At 35.7% G+C, this 15,604-nt stretch overlaps 1 protein-coding gene across 1 annotated transcript in view; it reads right to left on the bottom strand.

The window, feature by feature from the left end:
• NCOR1 (nuclear receptor corepressor 1) overlaps positions 1-15,604 on the bottom strand; it is a 181,712-nt gene that overhangs the window by 100,002 nt on the left and 66,106 nt on the right. Inside the window, exons 7-14 of the mRNA XM_012805930.2 lie at positions 14,758-14,814; positions 14,169-14,221; positions 11,644-11,710; positions 9,090-9,262; positions 7,631-7,721; positions 2,789-2,967; positions 2,223-2,277; positions 1,452-1,553 (exon numbers count right to left, since the gene is read on the bottom strand). Coding sequence (XP_012661384.1) covers positions 1,452-1,553; positions 2,223-2,277; positions 2,789-2,967; positions 7,631-7,721; positions 9,090-9,262; positions 11,644-11,710; positions 14,169-14,221; positions 14,758-14,814 — 777 coding nt within the window. The remainder of the gene's footprint in view (positions 1-1,451; positions 1,554-2,222; positions 2,278-2,788; positions 2,968-7,630; positions 7,722-9,089; positions 9,263-11,643; positions 11,711-14,168; positions 14,222-14,757; positions 14,815-15,604) is intronic.

Genomic DNA, 15,604 nt, shown 5'->3' on the forward strand with positions numbered 1-15,604 from the left:
ATTGTTGTTTTGGAGGGCCCGGGCTGGATTCAAACCCGCCACCTTAGGTGTATGTGGCTGGCGCCTTAGCCACTTGAATCACAGGCACCGAGTCCTGAACTTTTTTCTATGCAGCAAATACTATGTTTCTAATTCAGGTCTTCTGTCTACACTCCAGATTCATTTATCTAACCATTCACTTTTTTTTGACATCTCACTACTTGAACTCTAATAGGTACATGTACCTGATGAAGCTCAGCCATGCCCATATTTCTCCTCAAAACCTGCTCCTTTCATCTGAGAAGAAGCAGGCATAAATCAGTGAAACTCTGGTGCCCCTTCAGTAATGCCTATCACACCAAACGACAACTCCATGGGCCATACATAACTGATAACCCTGATTATTCTTTCTCTCCTTCCCACCATCAATCCATCAGCAAAACCTGTTGGTTTTACCTTCAAAAATACATATCCAGAAACTGAGTGATGCTGTTGATTTTATCTTCAAAAATATTCTCAGAAACTGATCAGTTCTACCTACCTTCCTATTATAGTATAGGTCCAAGTCACTGGGAAATACTGTTTCCTAAGAACATGTAATCACACTTGTGAGGTAGAACTGTTTTACAGGAAACAATGACCCAGAAAATATAAAAAGGTGATCAAGAATGACCACAGCGCCTGTGGTCCCAGCTCCTCAGGAGGCTGAGGCAAGAGACTCGCCTAAGCCTAAGAGGTGGAGGTTGCTGTGAGCTGTGATGTTACAGCACTCTACCAAGGGCAACAAAGTAAGACTCTCTCTCTCTTAAAAAAAAAAAAAAAAAATGAGATAACTGTGTCAAATAACCCGTATTTGGTGACCGGGGCCTAGCAAGCAAAGAAATGGACCAAGACCCTGCCACAGTGAAAGGGTGGCTGTGTGGGGAAACTAGAAGAGATTTAGGAATTTTAATAAACAGTTATAGCTCAGAGCACATGTATGCAAGTCCATATTGCAATAGCTACCTATGTGTGGAGAGCAAAGGGCAAAGGCATTAGTGTAACAGCCTCACTGTTAATGCACACAAGAGCTGTGATGGCTGATCAATTATCTGGGGGAAACCATTTGAAAGTACTGAGTAGAATAGTACATAATTCCTTCTTCTAGTGTACATTGATAGGTAGGTTAACTACCCCTCTTAAAAGGGGCCTCATATTTAATGACATGATTACTGCTGACCTTGAAATGTGTTATTCAGATGATAGAACAGTATAAAACTTTTCTAATTAATTTTATCACACAGGAATCCTGAACTAAATCCCAAATAGAAAACTATATAGTAAATATATATTAACATCAAAATAATGATAACAATTAGCAGAAACATCAATCTATCAACTATACATTAAGTATAGGAACTCCTATTATAATATTTCTTGTCTTCTTATTCCCACCAACCTTGACACATCTTTTACAAAGTAATAAAACATACCTGATTTCTGCCTCTGCGTTTTCCATAATTCCTTCTTACTAGAGCTTTATAATTCTCATTTTTCTTTGTTAAATAGTAATATAAAACACAATCAGGAACACTCTGTAAGGAAAAAAATTCTTTTTGAGGATCCAATGAAATAAGAATTTTTAAAAATCAAATAATACTTTCAAAGAAATATTCTGAGATTCTTTAAGTACAAATTAAAGTGAAACCTACATGGCTGACATTTTAAGAGATATCAAGGCTCGAAAAAATATTTACATTATATCTACTATTTTAAAGAACAGTTATAGTTGTCTTAATCCAAACTGCATTAAAGATACCAGGAACATTTAAGTAGTTTCTTACTAACCAGTAAGTAAATTCTCTTTCTTACTTCATATGTGTAAATATTCAAAATGTCTCTCTAATATTTTCCTCAAAAACATTAAAGCCAATTGTGAAAAAAATCCAGGGGAAATCAACACTGACATTTTTTAGAGATTTAATGAGGTCAGAAAGCACTGTAATCTACGTGTTTCTCGGGCAATATAAGATCAGAGAGGTCATTTTTCATTAACCACAAATGTTATTTCTGTGTTCTATATTAGGATTTCTGTTATAATTTAATTTTAATTATCATCATGTTAATCACATGAGAATCTTTTCTGTTTTAAGCCCTTCGCAAAATCAGTTCTACTGAGCTATTTCTCCATGTTAGAACACAAAAATTTCAACGTAAAAACAGTCACAAACCTATAAACATTCATAGTGCAAACCATCTCTTACCTTCCTTTCCAAGTAGGATGCAATTAGTCCAAAGTTTTTTGGATGCTGGATAAACCTGAGTAAAAAAATAAGAAACAAAAACACACGCACACACAAATATTTTAACAATTTAAAAAGGGAAAAAAAAAAAAAACCACTTGGGAAAAGAAATATTACGTACAAACTAACTCCCAGTGATTCTTAACTGCCAATCTGAAGAACAAATACAGAATCATTGAGGACTTTTTAAAGGACACAGATTCCTGGCCACCACCCACCAGAAACTGATGGGATTGGCTTATAATAAAACAAAGAAATTTATATTTTACAAAAGCTCCCCAAAGTGATTCAGATAACACCTAAATTTGGGAATCATTCTTAACATGATTCCCATAATCCCAGTTCTTAACTATTTCCCACCTATAAACTTATGGGAAGATCAATAATCTTCTATCTCCACAGTATATATTCAAATGGCAAAATGAGGCCAAGTTTTTGTTGAAACACTTCAATTTACAAGTAAATGTAAACACTTTTTACTGACTTAAGTACACTTCTATTAGAGAGTAATTTAAAATTTAAATTACTTGTCCTTAAAGATCTCCTTCTCATGGTCAGTCCAAACATTCATAAACTGTCTATCTTTATAAACTTTCATAGGGTCCTCCATAAGCCCATTCATATTAATGAACTTGACCCGTCTTTGTTCTGCATCAAACATCATAGGTGGAATTACAGAGAGCTGCCGCATTTGTTTCTCATTATTCTGCAAATAAACAAACAAAAGCAATTTACTTAGAATAAAATTTAAACTAGAATATTAAAGAGGGCACCACATATATAGTTTAAGGACAATAGCAGTGTTGATCACAGCATCCAACATATAGTCATTACTAATGTATCTGTAATTGTTCACTGAATAAATTACAGAAACAAAAAGTATACATGTCATTTTTTAAAATCCACTACTTTGAGAAGAATTTATTTCTTATGAGGCTAGTGCTTAATAAAATTTTAGACCCTACAGTAACCACTACAGTATTCCAACCCTCCTATGCAGGGAGAACTGACAGAGGGTGTGAACAATCATGGTGCAGGAGAACAGAGTAGACCAGTAAGACAGAACAAGTATCAGGGATATAGACCATGATTCCACAGGCACCCTCCTCGCCAAAGACAGCCCAGAGAAGGTTCTGCAACAGGACCCCTCTTAGCACTTCCCTCATGTCCGGCAGCACTAGGGTATCTGGCTGAGGGAAAGCTGAATTTAAAATAAGTTCCTTTTTTTTCTTTTGAGACAGTATCTCGCTCTGTCATGGTGAGTAGAGTGTCATGGCATCATTATGGCTTGCCAAAACCCCAGACTCTTGGGCTCCAGAGATCCTCTTCCCTCAGCCTCCTGGGTAGCTTGGACTTCAGGCATCCACCATGACACCCAGCTAAGTTTTTCTATTTTAGTAGAGATGGGGCGTCTCACTCTTGCTCAGGCTGGTCTCCAAACTCCTGAGTTTGGGCAGTCCACCCACCTCGGCCTCCCAGAGTGCTGGGATTGCAGGTGTGAGCCACCATGCCTGGCTAAGATACATTCAGTTTGAATTAAGTGGAATATATTTACGTAGCATGCTTTTGTCACTAGGTAAGTTTTTGCCAGTCCTCTCTGGGCAGGAGTGGCTTCCAGGAACTCTACTACAGCAAACTTAATGAGTCAAAAATGCAGAGTATTTATGGTTTATTACTGCACGAGAGATCTTGAAATGTGTTGAAATCTTGAACCTTGTACATGAGAAAAGATTGATGGTGATTTCCCAAATCTGACAACTATCCTAAAATTCTATTTTGCATTACCAAAACAAGTTTGGAGCCAAAATAAACGTTTTCAAACTAAAAAAAAAAAAAAATCCACTGCAACCAGGTGGGCTTAATCCCAGAGATACAATGATGATTCAACATATACAAATTTACAAATGTGATTCATCACATAACCAAAAGAAAAAGCAAAGACCATATCATCATTTCTATAGACTGAGAAAAAGGCATTTGACAAAATGCAGCACCCTTTTATAGGAACGCTTAAAAAAATAGGCATAGATGAAACATACCCAAAATTATAAAAGCCATATATAACAAACCCATAGCCAACATCGTGTTGAAGGGAGAAAAATTGAGATCATTCCTACTTAGAACTGGAACCAGACAGAGTTGCCCACTCTCACCAGCCAGAGCAATGAGGTAAGAGAAGGAAATCAAGGATATCTAAATGGGGAAATAAGAGGTCAAACTACTGCTCTTTGATGGTATTTTATATTTAGGAAACCCCAAAGATTCTGCCAAGAGACTCCTAGAATTGATAAATTTAAGAAAGTCTCAGATTACAAAATCAATGCCCACCAATCAATAGCATTCCTATATGCCACTGACTCAATACTTTTCATAACAGCAACAAAGAAAATAAAGTATCTAAGAATAAATTTAACCAAAGGAGGTAAAAGACCTCTACAGAGAGAACTACAAAACACTGAGGAAGGAAATCACAGAGGATGTAAACAAACAGAAAAACACATCACGCTCATAATATGGTAGAATCAAGATTGTTAAAATGTTTATACTACCCAAAGTGATTTTCAGGTTCAATGCAACCCCAACTAAAATACCACCATTTTTCACTGACCAAAAAAAAAATGATTCTATGTGTCATGTGGAACCCAAAAAGATGCCAAAAGAACCCTAAGCAAAAAAAACAAACTGGGAGGCATCAATTTTCCTGATTCAAGCTATGCTACAAAGCTACAGTAACCAAAACAGCATGGTACTGGCACAAGAAAGACACATGGACCAATGTAACAGAACCTAGAACCCAGATATAAAACCATCTGAATACTGCTATCTAATCATCAACAAAGCAGTCAAAACTTACATTGAAGAAAAGAATCCCTATTCAATAAATGGTGCCAGGAAAAATGGACAGCCACATGTAGAAGACTGAAACAGGACCCACACCTCTCATCACTCACAAAAATTAATTCATGATGGACAACAGATCTAAACATAAGGCATGCGATTATAAGAATCCTAGAAGAAAATGTTAGAAAAACTCTTAAAAACATTGGCCTAGGCAAAGAACTTATGAGGAAGACCCCAAAAGCAATCACAGCAACAATAAAAATAAATAAATGGGACCTGATTAAAGTTTGTCCACAGCCAAGGAAACAATCAATAGAGTGAACAAACTACTGAATGGCAGAAAACATCTGTATACCATTCTTCCAACGAAAGGCCGATAACCAGAATCTACAAGAACCCAAGCAAATCAACAAAAAAGCAAATCAAACAACCCCATTAAAAAGTGGGCAAAAGACATGAACAGAACACCTTTCAAAAGAAGATAGATGGCCAAAAAACAATATGAAAAATGCTTACAGTCTATACACATCAAGGAAACGCAAATCAAAACTGCAGTGAGATTGAGAATAACTTTTATCAAAAAGTCCCCAAACAACAAATGCTGGCACAGATGAGGAGAGACAGGAATAGAACTGCAAATTAATGCAACCTCTATGGAAAGTAGTACAGAAATACCTCAAAGAACTAAAAGTAGACTTACATTGGGTCCAGCAATCCCACAACTAGGTATTTATCAAAGGAAAAAAGACACTTTATAAAAAATACACCTGCACTCAAATGCTTATAGCAGCACAATTCACAATTGCAAAGAAAAAGAAACAACCCAAGTGCCCATCAATATACCAGTGGATTAAAAAAATGTGGTATATGTATACCATGGAAACTCAGCCACTAAAAATAACAGTGAACTGGCCAGGTACTATGGCTCACACCTGTAATCCTACTAGTCTGGGAGGCTGAGGCAGGTGAACTACTTGAGCTCAGGAGTTCAAGACTAGCCTGAGCAAGAGCAAGACCTGTCTCTACTAAAAATAGAAAAATTAGCCAGCAATTGTGGTAGGTGCCTACAGTTCCAGCTATTCTGAAAGCTGAGGCAAGAGGATCACTTGAACCCAGGAATTTGAGGTTGCTGTGAGCTATGATGTCACAAAGCACTCTATCCAAGGCGACAGAGTGAGACTATCTAAAAAAAAAGAGGGTAAACTAATACCTCTTGGATTAACTTGAATGGAACTGGAGACCATTCTTGTAAGTATCACAAGAATGGAAAAATAAACACCACATGGACTATCTATTAAATTGGAACTAATCAATCAACACTTACATGCACATATGGAAATAATACTCAGGAAATCAAGCCAGTGGTGGGGATGGGTAAATTCACACCTAACAGGTGCAATGCGCATTACTGGGTAATAGGCACATTTATAACTTTGACTTAAACTGCACAAGAGCAATCTTTGTAACTAAAATGTTTGTAATATTCTGAAATTTAAAAAAAATTTTAAAAATTCATTCCAATTTAAAATCAATAGGCAAAACAGCATTCTTGCTCGTGTATTAAATCTTTTTGTTGTTGTTGCTATTATTGCTTATTTTTGCTCTGTTTTGCTTGAGATGGAGCTTCTAGCACCCAGACTGGAATGCAGCAGCACCAGCATAGCTCACTGCAACTCTGAACTCTTGGGCTCAAGTGATCATCCTGACTTAGCCTCTGGAGTAACTGTGACTCAGGTGCTTGCCACAATGCCCTGCACATTTTTAAAAATTTTTAAAAAACCTTGGAGAGACAAGGTTTCACCATGTTGCTCAGGGGGGCCTCAAACTCCTAGGTCAAGCAATCCTCCCACCTGGGCCTCCCAAAATTCTGGGATTACTGGCATGAGCATATGGCCCAGCTTGAGTCTCTACAGTACATGGTTTTAATCTCCATACACTCACTCGCCTCTTTCAGTTTGTATTACTACACTCGCCTGGGACTATTTCACCTTCACACAGATGCCTCTGATATATAGCTATCTCCAGTTCGACTCTTTCCCAGGCTCACCTGGATAAAGAGCACCATGTGGAGAATGGTGCTCCACACTACCATCTGCAAAACACGTTCTCCTTTGCTACTTTAGGAAAAGGCACCACAGCTCTGTCCACTAACTTAGGAACCAGGGACTACTTTCAATTTCTCTTCTTTTTCATCCTCCAAACTCAACCTTTTACTTTCTATTACACCCTCCCATCAATCCCCTCCTTACATCCCTACCAGTGTTACCCTGACTCAGATCCTTATTTTTATCCTAACAGCCTCTGAACCTCTCTCCAGGTCTCCCTGCTGCTAGTCATCTTTGTAAAATGCCAATCTAATTGTGTGACTGCCTTGTTTAACACCCTTCAATGGTTAATTTCAAGCCTTTGGAACAGTCTAAACTCCAGCACCAAAAAGTTTCCTGATTTACACATAAACAAACCCCGTGGGGTTTTAGGTGCAGGGCTAAAATGCTTCAATAATTAATGAATTAAATTAATTTTCTTACCTCTTGTTCAGAGAGCCCATCAATAATTTCAGAAATTTCATGCTCACTCCTGGCAATTGTGGCTGACAGACCAGCTCCCCTTTGTCCAACTCTAAATATGAGGGAGTAATTATAAATATATTTAACAGCCTTTTATGAAGAAGACATATCAATTAACTATAGATTACTTTTTCTAAATGGGACTTTTTAACCAACTGAAAGTAGGAAAATAAACCTAAAATAACACTGAGTATTTTTAAGTAATATGCTTGAGTCACTTATTAAATTAATAATTATTTAAAGGCTAAGATTGAGATTTGAAGGTTGTATGCCCAATTCAAACAGCAGACCTAGTTATGATAATCTTCTGGAAAACCAATTATTGATGCCATTTCCACATCAACTAACAGTCGTTTGACTGCCTTTTACAGCACGGGATAACAGACTTATAAAAATACATCTAACATTTTTAATAGGAGGGAAAAAAATACAGCCAACACCCTTCACAAAAACTTAATTCTAAGTAAAGGGGCTTACGTGAATCATATATGAGACAGTGAAGAAGAAAAGTATAGCTTTTAAAACCTTTGCAAAATATCTGTTTGCTAAAATAAAAACAAATAGGAAACCATCAAAATCAGTTTCTTAATTAGGAATCAATTTAATATAGTTTGATTATGTTGGTAATGAAGACAAAGGGATATTAAAGTCTGTTCCTATTAACTGTTATGTCCAAAGAAATTAATATTTTTATGAACTAAAAAATTAATTTTTTTTTTTTTTGAGACAAAGCCTCAAGCTGTCACCCTGGGTAGAGTGCTATGGCATCACAGCTCATAGCAACCTGTAACTCCTGCCTGGGCTTAAGCAATTTCTCTTGCCTCAGCCTCCCAAGTAGCTAGGACTACAGGCACCTGCCACAGTGCCTGGCTATGTTTTGGTTGTAGTTGTCCTTGTTGTCTGGCAGGCCCAGGTTGGATTCAAACCCGCCAGTTCTGGTATACGTGGCTGGTGCCTTAGCCGCTTGAGCTACGTACAGGCGCCGAGCCTGAAGAATTAATTTTAAAACACTCATTTATATTTAGATTCTGATGGTTAAATACAAAAAATGAATATCAAATTCACTACAACATAATCTTTACTGCTAAGAAAGTTTTATATTCAACATTAAAATTCTTTATAATGGGGGGTGCCCATGGCTCATTGGGTAGGGTGCCAGCCCCATATACTGAGGGTGGCAGGTTGTCTTAGGCAAGAGAATTGCCTAAGCCCAGGAGTTGGAGGTTGCTGTGAGCTGTGACACCATGGCACTCTACCAAGGGTGATGAAGGGTGATGAAGTGAGGCGCTGTCTCTCCAAAAAAAAAAAAAAATTCTTTATCAACTTTCTTAATGATCAGTTTCAAGAAAGAATAAATATGAAATAGCAAAAGAGTGATTTGAAGGAAAACATTACAATTATTAAACATCAAACTACTTACCGTTGAAATCTTTCTTGCTGTTCTCTTTGTTTTCGAATTTCTGGGAACTGCTTTTCATAGTACTCCCTTGTTTTGCTTTCTTTAGCTTTCCTCCGAGGATTATTTTCTATTCTGTCCACTTTTTTCTCCCATGCCTCCATGAGCTGATCATAACGTTGGCAGATTTTTTGTTCCTATTAAATACCCGTAGCAAATTAATAATCTGATTCTGACAAACCTAATACTTTTTAAAATAAATGCTACTTCTTAAGGATAAGTGAGAAAAGTACAAGTGGCCTGTGACTCAGAAAAGCTGTCACTGATCTGAAAGGAAAGAAAGGGAGCTCTGTTTTTTACCTAAGATCATTGCACACAATACTTGATGGCCACCCTGTATAGTGCCTATTTTGTTTGGACTTTTTTTAGTTAACATTAAGACTATACAAGTCAATAAACTAATTGAGGACCTACTATTAATAGCTGACCAGCTACTTTTACTTTCCTGATAACAATGTCATTATTGTTTTAAAAAAAGGAAAATTAAAAATAGAAACATGTAAATAGTTCAAAATCTGACCAATCACTGAAATACAACCCAAAGGCAGCCATATGAACATTCAGATTTTTTTTTTTTGGAGACAGAATCTCATGTTGTCACTTTGGTATAGTACTGTGGTGTCACAGCTCACAGCTCAAATTCTTGGGCTCAAGTGATCTTCTTGCCTCAGCCTCCCAAGTACTTGAGATTACAAGTGCCTACCACAATGCTGGCTATTTTTTTAGATGGGGTCTCATTCTTGCCCAGGCTAGTATATTAACATGTTGTTATCTTTCCAATCTGTCAGCGTACACACTTTTAACTGTTCTTTTACTGTTGAAGGTTTTGGCTGCTTGCAGCTTTTGTTACTATAAATAATCCTATATAATAAACAGTTTGACAGTGTAGAAAAGGCAGAAATAAATTGTATTTCATGATAAAAAGAAATTCAGTGAACTACATGAAACCAAGAATTAATGCTCTTGGAGAAATAAATTATGATCCCATTTTCTTTTTCTTGAGACAGTTTCTTTGTTGCCCTCAGTAGAGTGCCATGGCATCATAGCTCACAGCAACCTCCAATTCTTGGGCTCAAGCAATTCTCTTGCCTTAGCCTCCCCAATAACTGGGACTACAAGGAATTAAATAAAAAAAAAAAAAAAGCACGCCAGGGGTTAGGGGAATGAAGGAGTGGGAAGAGGGACAATAAAAAAACAAAACAAAACTTAAAAGGAGTCCTCAGAATCTGATCCCATGTCTCCCAGGTGACCTCCAGGGTGGTATGCAACCTGACTCTGGTTTCCCTCAGCAGTCCGGTTTCCTACTACACTGCCAGCCCAGTACCTACTCCAGTCAGCTCTGAACCTGTTACATTCCCTCTTGCTCTCGGACCTTCACTCCAGCTGCCCTCCAAGCCTGCACAGAGTGGTGGTTTTACCATGAACTTCCTTTCATGATTCCAATCTGTATTAGGTGTTCCCCCGAGTTGCCTCTATGTCCATGGACCATGGTATGATCACAATGCCTGCCAACTTGTGTGTCCTCCAGTTACCTTAGGCTCTCTAAGGGCTACAATCACATCACTCATCTTGGTCTCCTTTATAAAATAATACAGAGTATACAGAAATTAAAAAAAAATTATGACTCTCTCAAGTGTGAAAAAATCTTTGCTCTTGTGTCTACATCAGCAGTTGGCTTATCTAGCAAGTACCACAACTACAAAAAAATTACTTGGACAGAAAAAAAAGCACATGAGCTCATTTCTTTCTTAACACTTGTATGTTCTTGGCAAAAAAACACTTCCAGACCAATAATGTCAGACAGTGCCTGAAGGATCAGACTGACAAATGAAAACAACCAAAGTTTCACACTAAATCAAAACTGCTGACTCTTGGGATTTACAACTCATGAAATTGTAAGGTCATTTAACATAAGGTACAAAGTTCATTTTGAATGTGGATTTAAAGAGCATCATTTATTAACAGACACTTGAATTTAAATACATCAATCGTTTATCTATAAATTAGTATGATTATTATAAAAATAATGGCATTCTATTTTCTGTAACTTAATTTCCATGAAGATTATAACCACAAAACTTTTAGACTACAAGTCATATAATAAAATATGAAAAACTATTTAAATTTTAAAAAGTTGAATCCTAGCTGACTCAGTTTTAAACAGTAATGTCTAATCAGGGTGAAAATAACTTACCCATATTTGTTTGAGGCTTAAGAGACTAAATGTAGATCATCCTATTTTTCTTTCAAATGTTTAAACTACTCACCATTTTCTTTTGGCTAGATGAAAATGTTATACATAAATGACCAATAAAATTAATTTGATAATAATATTAGAAGTATTATCAAATGTTACTAAAATTAGAGTTATATTTAAGTCACATGTATAGTTACTTGAAATCAGCACTATCCTTAAGTAGAATCAAGGACAATTTTCATTAATAATGGAAAAGTGAATGCCTAATGAATACGAATGAGGAAGCTGTACAAATTTCAGTTAACAAGGATAGGACCTCACCCTTTGTTTTCTTGCATGATTTCTTCTTTTAAAAAATAAAATGAGTTTTTTCCTCATCACCTGGTTTCTAGAAGAGAAAAATATGGTTGCATGACATTAAGAAAAAGTACAATTTAAAAATGCATTCACTATTTTTTCCAGAGACACTGGAAAACAGATAACGATCACTTAAGAATTTATGATGTACTCAAAGTTAACTAATTTTTCCCCCTGCAAAATAAGACTTTACAATTTTTGCAACAATTAGAACTGACTAAAATTCCTTCCATTCTATAGCAAGACTATTTACAAATAGTTTATTTTTAATTAACACATCCAATTTTAAGGCAAATATTATTTTCAAATTATAATTACAGTTACTAATTCTTAAGAACTCTGAGGATATAAACATCTTTGTATTCTCTTAGAGGAGGGGAGGTAGAAGAGAAGGAAAAGCTTTTAAAGTTACCTCCCTACATCAGGTAAGGTGATGACCTCCCTTCTATGAGGTGAATGTACCAACATATTTAGAGAGAGGTGACTTCTGCTTTAAACAGAAGATTTTCTTCAGTCACAGAAATGACACAATCCACTCTAAGAAGTAATGGAGGGCAATTTGACAAGACAGGAAGATTTATGGTGTATCTTAATCACTTTTTAAATTTGAAGCAGCGTGACCTTCAAAAACAATGACATGCAGGTTCAAATATAAATATTTATACCCCACCTACTTCCAGAAAGGATTTCAAGCTGATTATTCAAATATAAATACAAAGCCAAGGCAAGGAGAAGTAATTTTTGTATTATCTGCCACTCGGAACTAACAGTGACACTGGCTCCACTCAAATAAGCATGGACAGTCAGGAGCTGGCTATATGAAAAAGTAGCCAAGAGATGAGAAGAATTATTAAAAGGTACATTTGCTATTTCATACAAAGCAAATGATAGTGATGAAAGACTAGGTACTGATTCATGTGGATGCATGCAACTCAGTAAATATTTCAAAAGGTAATGGACAGCAAGAGCATTGCCCGATATTCAATTTACTCTAACTATAATAATGTACTACTCAAAGGCATATGACAATCAATAAATACAATTTTAAATGGCTCCTAGAAATTTAAATAAAGTTAAACAGTCTATAACCCATCTTAGGACAGTGTGCTAAGCATTAAATAGGTAATGTAGATAACATGAAATAAATCAAAGACAGATCAGCTCTCCAGCTTATATTGGAAGAAAAAGACAGAATACAAACATAACTGAAGCTTTGTGGGGAAAAAAAATCATTAAAAGTAGCCAACCAGATTTTATCTGCTACTCTCCATTTTAAAAATGTTAAAATAGCTAAGTAGTTCCAAAACAAGGTATATTTTATATGAGTTTTACCTTACTTACTTCTAAGGGTTCTCAACACAGCAGTAGCATCTCACAGAAAAATTCATAAATATATACCTTTTATTATGAAACACTTAACCACTTAAATATATACCTTTTATTATGAACTTTTAACAAAAGTTCAAATTATTCAAATTCAATTGTTTCCATGCATACTACCATGCAAATTATATTTGCCACCACTTCTGCAAAGTAATCAACTATTGCACATATTCTCAGAAAATTTTAAAAAGAAAAAATATATATATATGATATATATATAATAGCAATGTGCTCATTAGTAACCATACTAGTAAATAATTATAATGCTCTGGTTAAACTTAATGAAACATATAAAGTAGAAATAATACATTTTTTGTCATAAACTAAGAATAATTCACCTAAAAATCTCTTAAAGCATAATAATTAAAAAAAAAAAAAAACCTATCTAGGTTCCTGTCTTACGTCAATCAGATCAAGAAATTAGGTTTTCTTTCCACTTATTTTCTTATTCCAAAATCTGCATCCATAAAGGCCTGGTATTAGGATGAGCAAGGCTAAGCAAACTACATTCTGGAGCGGCCTCCTCACCCACATGAGGTGACTTAGCGCTTCCAAGGCACCAGGACATTAAATGGCAGAAGGGTCTACAAATACCGTCATTAGCAAGAGTCATGGAAGGGATTTCCCTAGAATAGGATTTTGAATAATGATAAAATGATCCGTGGCACTTCTACTTTGCAATGGCAGATGTGGCTTGGTGGGGGACGGTGTCATCACTAGTCTTAAATGAAAAAGCTTCATTATCTTACTTCATCATGCGCCTTGCAGGTACTCCACTGAAAAAAAGACAAAACAGGAGGCAAAAAATTCAAGCCTCAAGGTAAGCCATTTCAATGTTAAGTATCCACCTTTTTTACTAGCAGATTATAAAACCAGCTAGTTTTATGCAATAATTTATTTCATTTTTTGGCCTCGGAAACTCAAAAGCTGTTACCCCAACCCCCAAGAAGCCAGAGGAAGATAACATATAGTAAAACAACAGCAAATTACACAAATCTAAAACACACCTATACTATATTATAATAATGCCAGAAGATAACATATAAATGATCTCTATTGAATATATGGTTTTTAACTGATGAATTCCAAAGATGACAAATACTTACGTCTTGATGTTCTCATGGTACACCTTAGTATCTGATGGCTGGTTATAGAGTGGCTATAAAATAAATAAAGTATGTATAAAATGTGTATATATTTATGAAGAGATAAACAGCATTTCAATGTAAGCACAGGTAAAGTACAAATGAGTATACACAACAGCATGCCCTACAAAGTATTCTAGACTTTGAGTTCTCTAAGTAACTTGGTTTATCCCATCTCCTCTAAGAAAGTTTGTAAATCCACTGTTTCCCATAATAAGCAAATTTATTCACAGATTTTTAATTCCAGAGGCGAAAGAAGATTAAGCACTATCACCATCCTAATGAACGATTCAAAGTGCTCTCTATCTCTGTTCTTAATTCTTCCTCCTTCTATCTGGATTGATTAAATGGCTGCTCAGGCAAAAAACATGCTCAGAATGATGCTTTTGCAAAGGTAACTAAGTTCATTCACTGATATGTTAAACTTGATCAAACCTTCCATCCAGCAGCATCCCTCTAATCCCAAAATAAATGGATCATGTTCTGATTTACCCCAAGAAAAGCTACTATCAAAAAGCACTGGAAATGAAAAAAGCAATTCCTTACTTACCAGCTCAACTTTTGGGCCAAGACCTTCAAAAATTTTATGAGCTTCTTCTGCTTTTTTCTAGAGATAAAGACATTGTTGTGTCATATAATTAAGAATATTACCTAAGTGCAAAATCATGACCTACTTAAAAAAGTATTTATTCAAGACTAGTCTACAGATGAACTTATTTTTCCAATGTTCTTTTAGGTGATAGGCTGAACTATTCTCTATGTATTTTCATAGCTTTCTCTACCAAATGCAGTCAAAACTTAATACGTTTATTGAAAGCAATACTTAAAGAATTGATAAGTTCTTAAAAGCAAACATTAACAATCTACAGAGAGGAATAAAGATTCAATATAAAAAAATCCACCAAACATTCTAATTCCTTTAGTTCATATTGTCTTTAATGGAAATGCTTTAAAAACATAAAATATCATAAAGCAGCCAATCTTTGTAAACCACACTGATCTCTTTGAAGAAAAGCTTATAATAACTTTATCTTCTAGTTATGAGGAATTCTCAGTAATAGTCTGAAAGGAATAGAAAGGAAACAGTCTGAATTACTCAAAGTGCCCAGTAGTGAATCAATGTAGAATTATTTTTATTTTTAACAGGCCATTTTCAAGAATAAAATAATCTTGACTAAGGTACTATCTAACAGAAATCTTCCTTGCTAAGAACAGAGTAACTTATCAATACTTTGGCAGAAAAAAAACTTTAACTTAAAACTTTCATGTTTGGCTCGGCGCCTGTGGCTCAAGTGGCTAAGGCGCCAGACACATACACCTAAGGTGGCAGGTTCGAATCCAGCCTGGGCCCGTCAAACAACAATGATGGCTACAACCAAAAACAGCCAGGCGTTGTG

The sequence above is a fragment of the Otolemur garnettii genome, unplaced genomic scaffold (assembly GCF_000181295.1).
Source record: "Otolemur garnettii isolate 467f Iridium unplaced genomic scaffold, OtoGar3 scaffold00046, whole genome shotgun sequence".
NCBI lineage: Eukaryota > Metazoa > Chordata > Mammalia > Primates > Galagidae > Otolemur > Otolemur garnettii.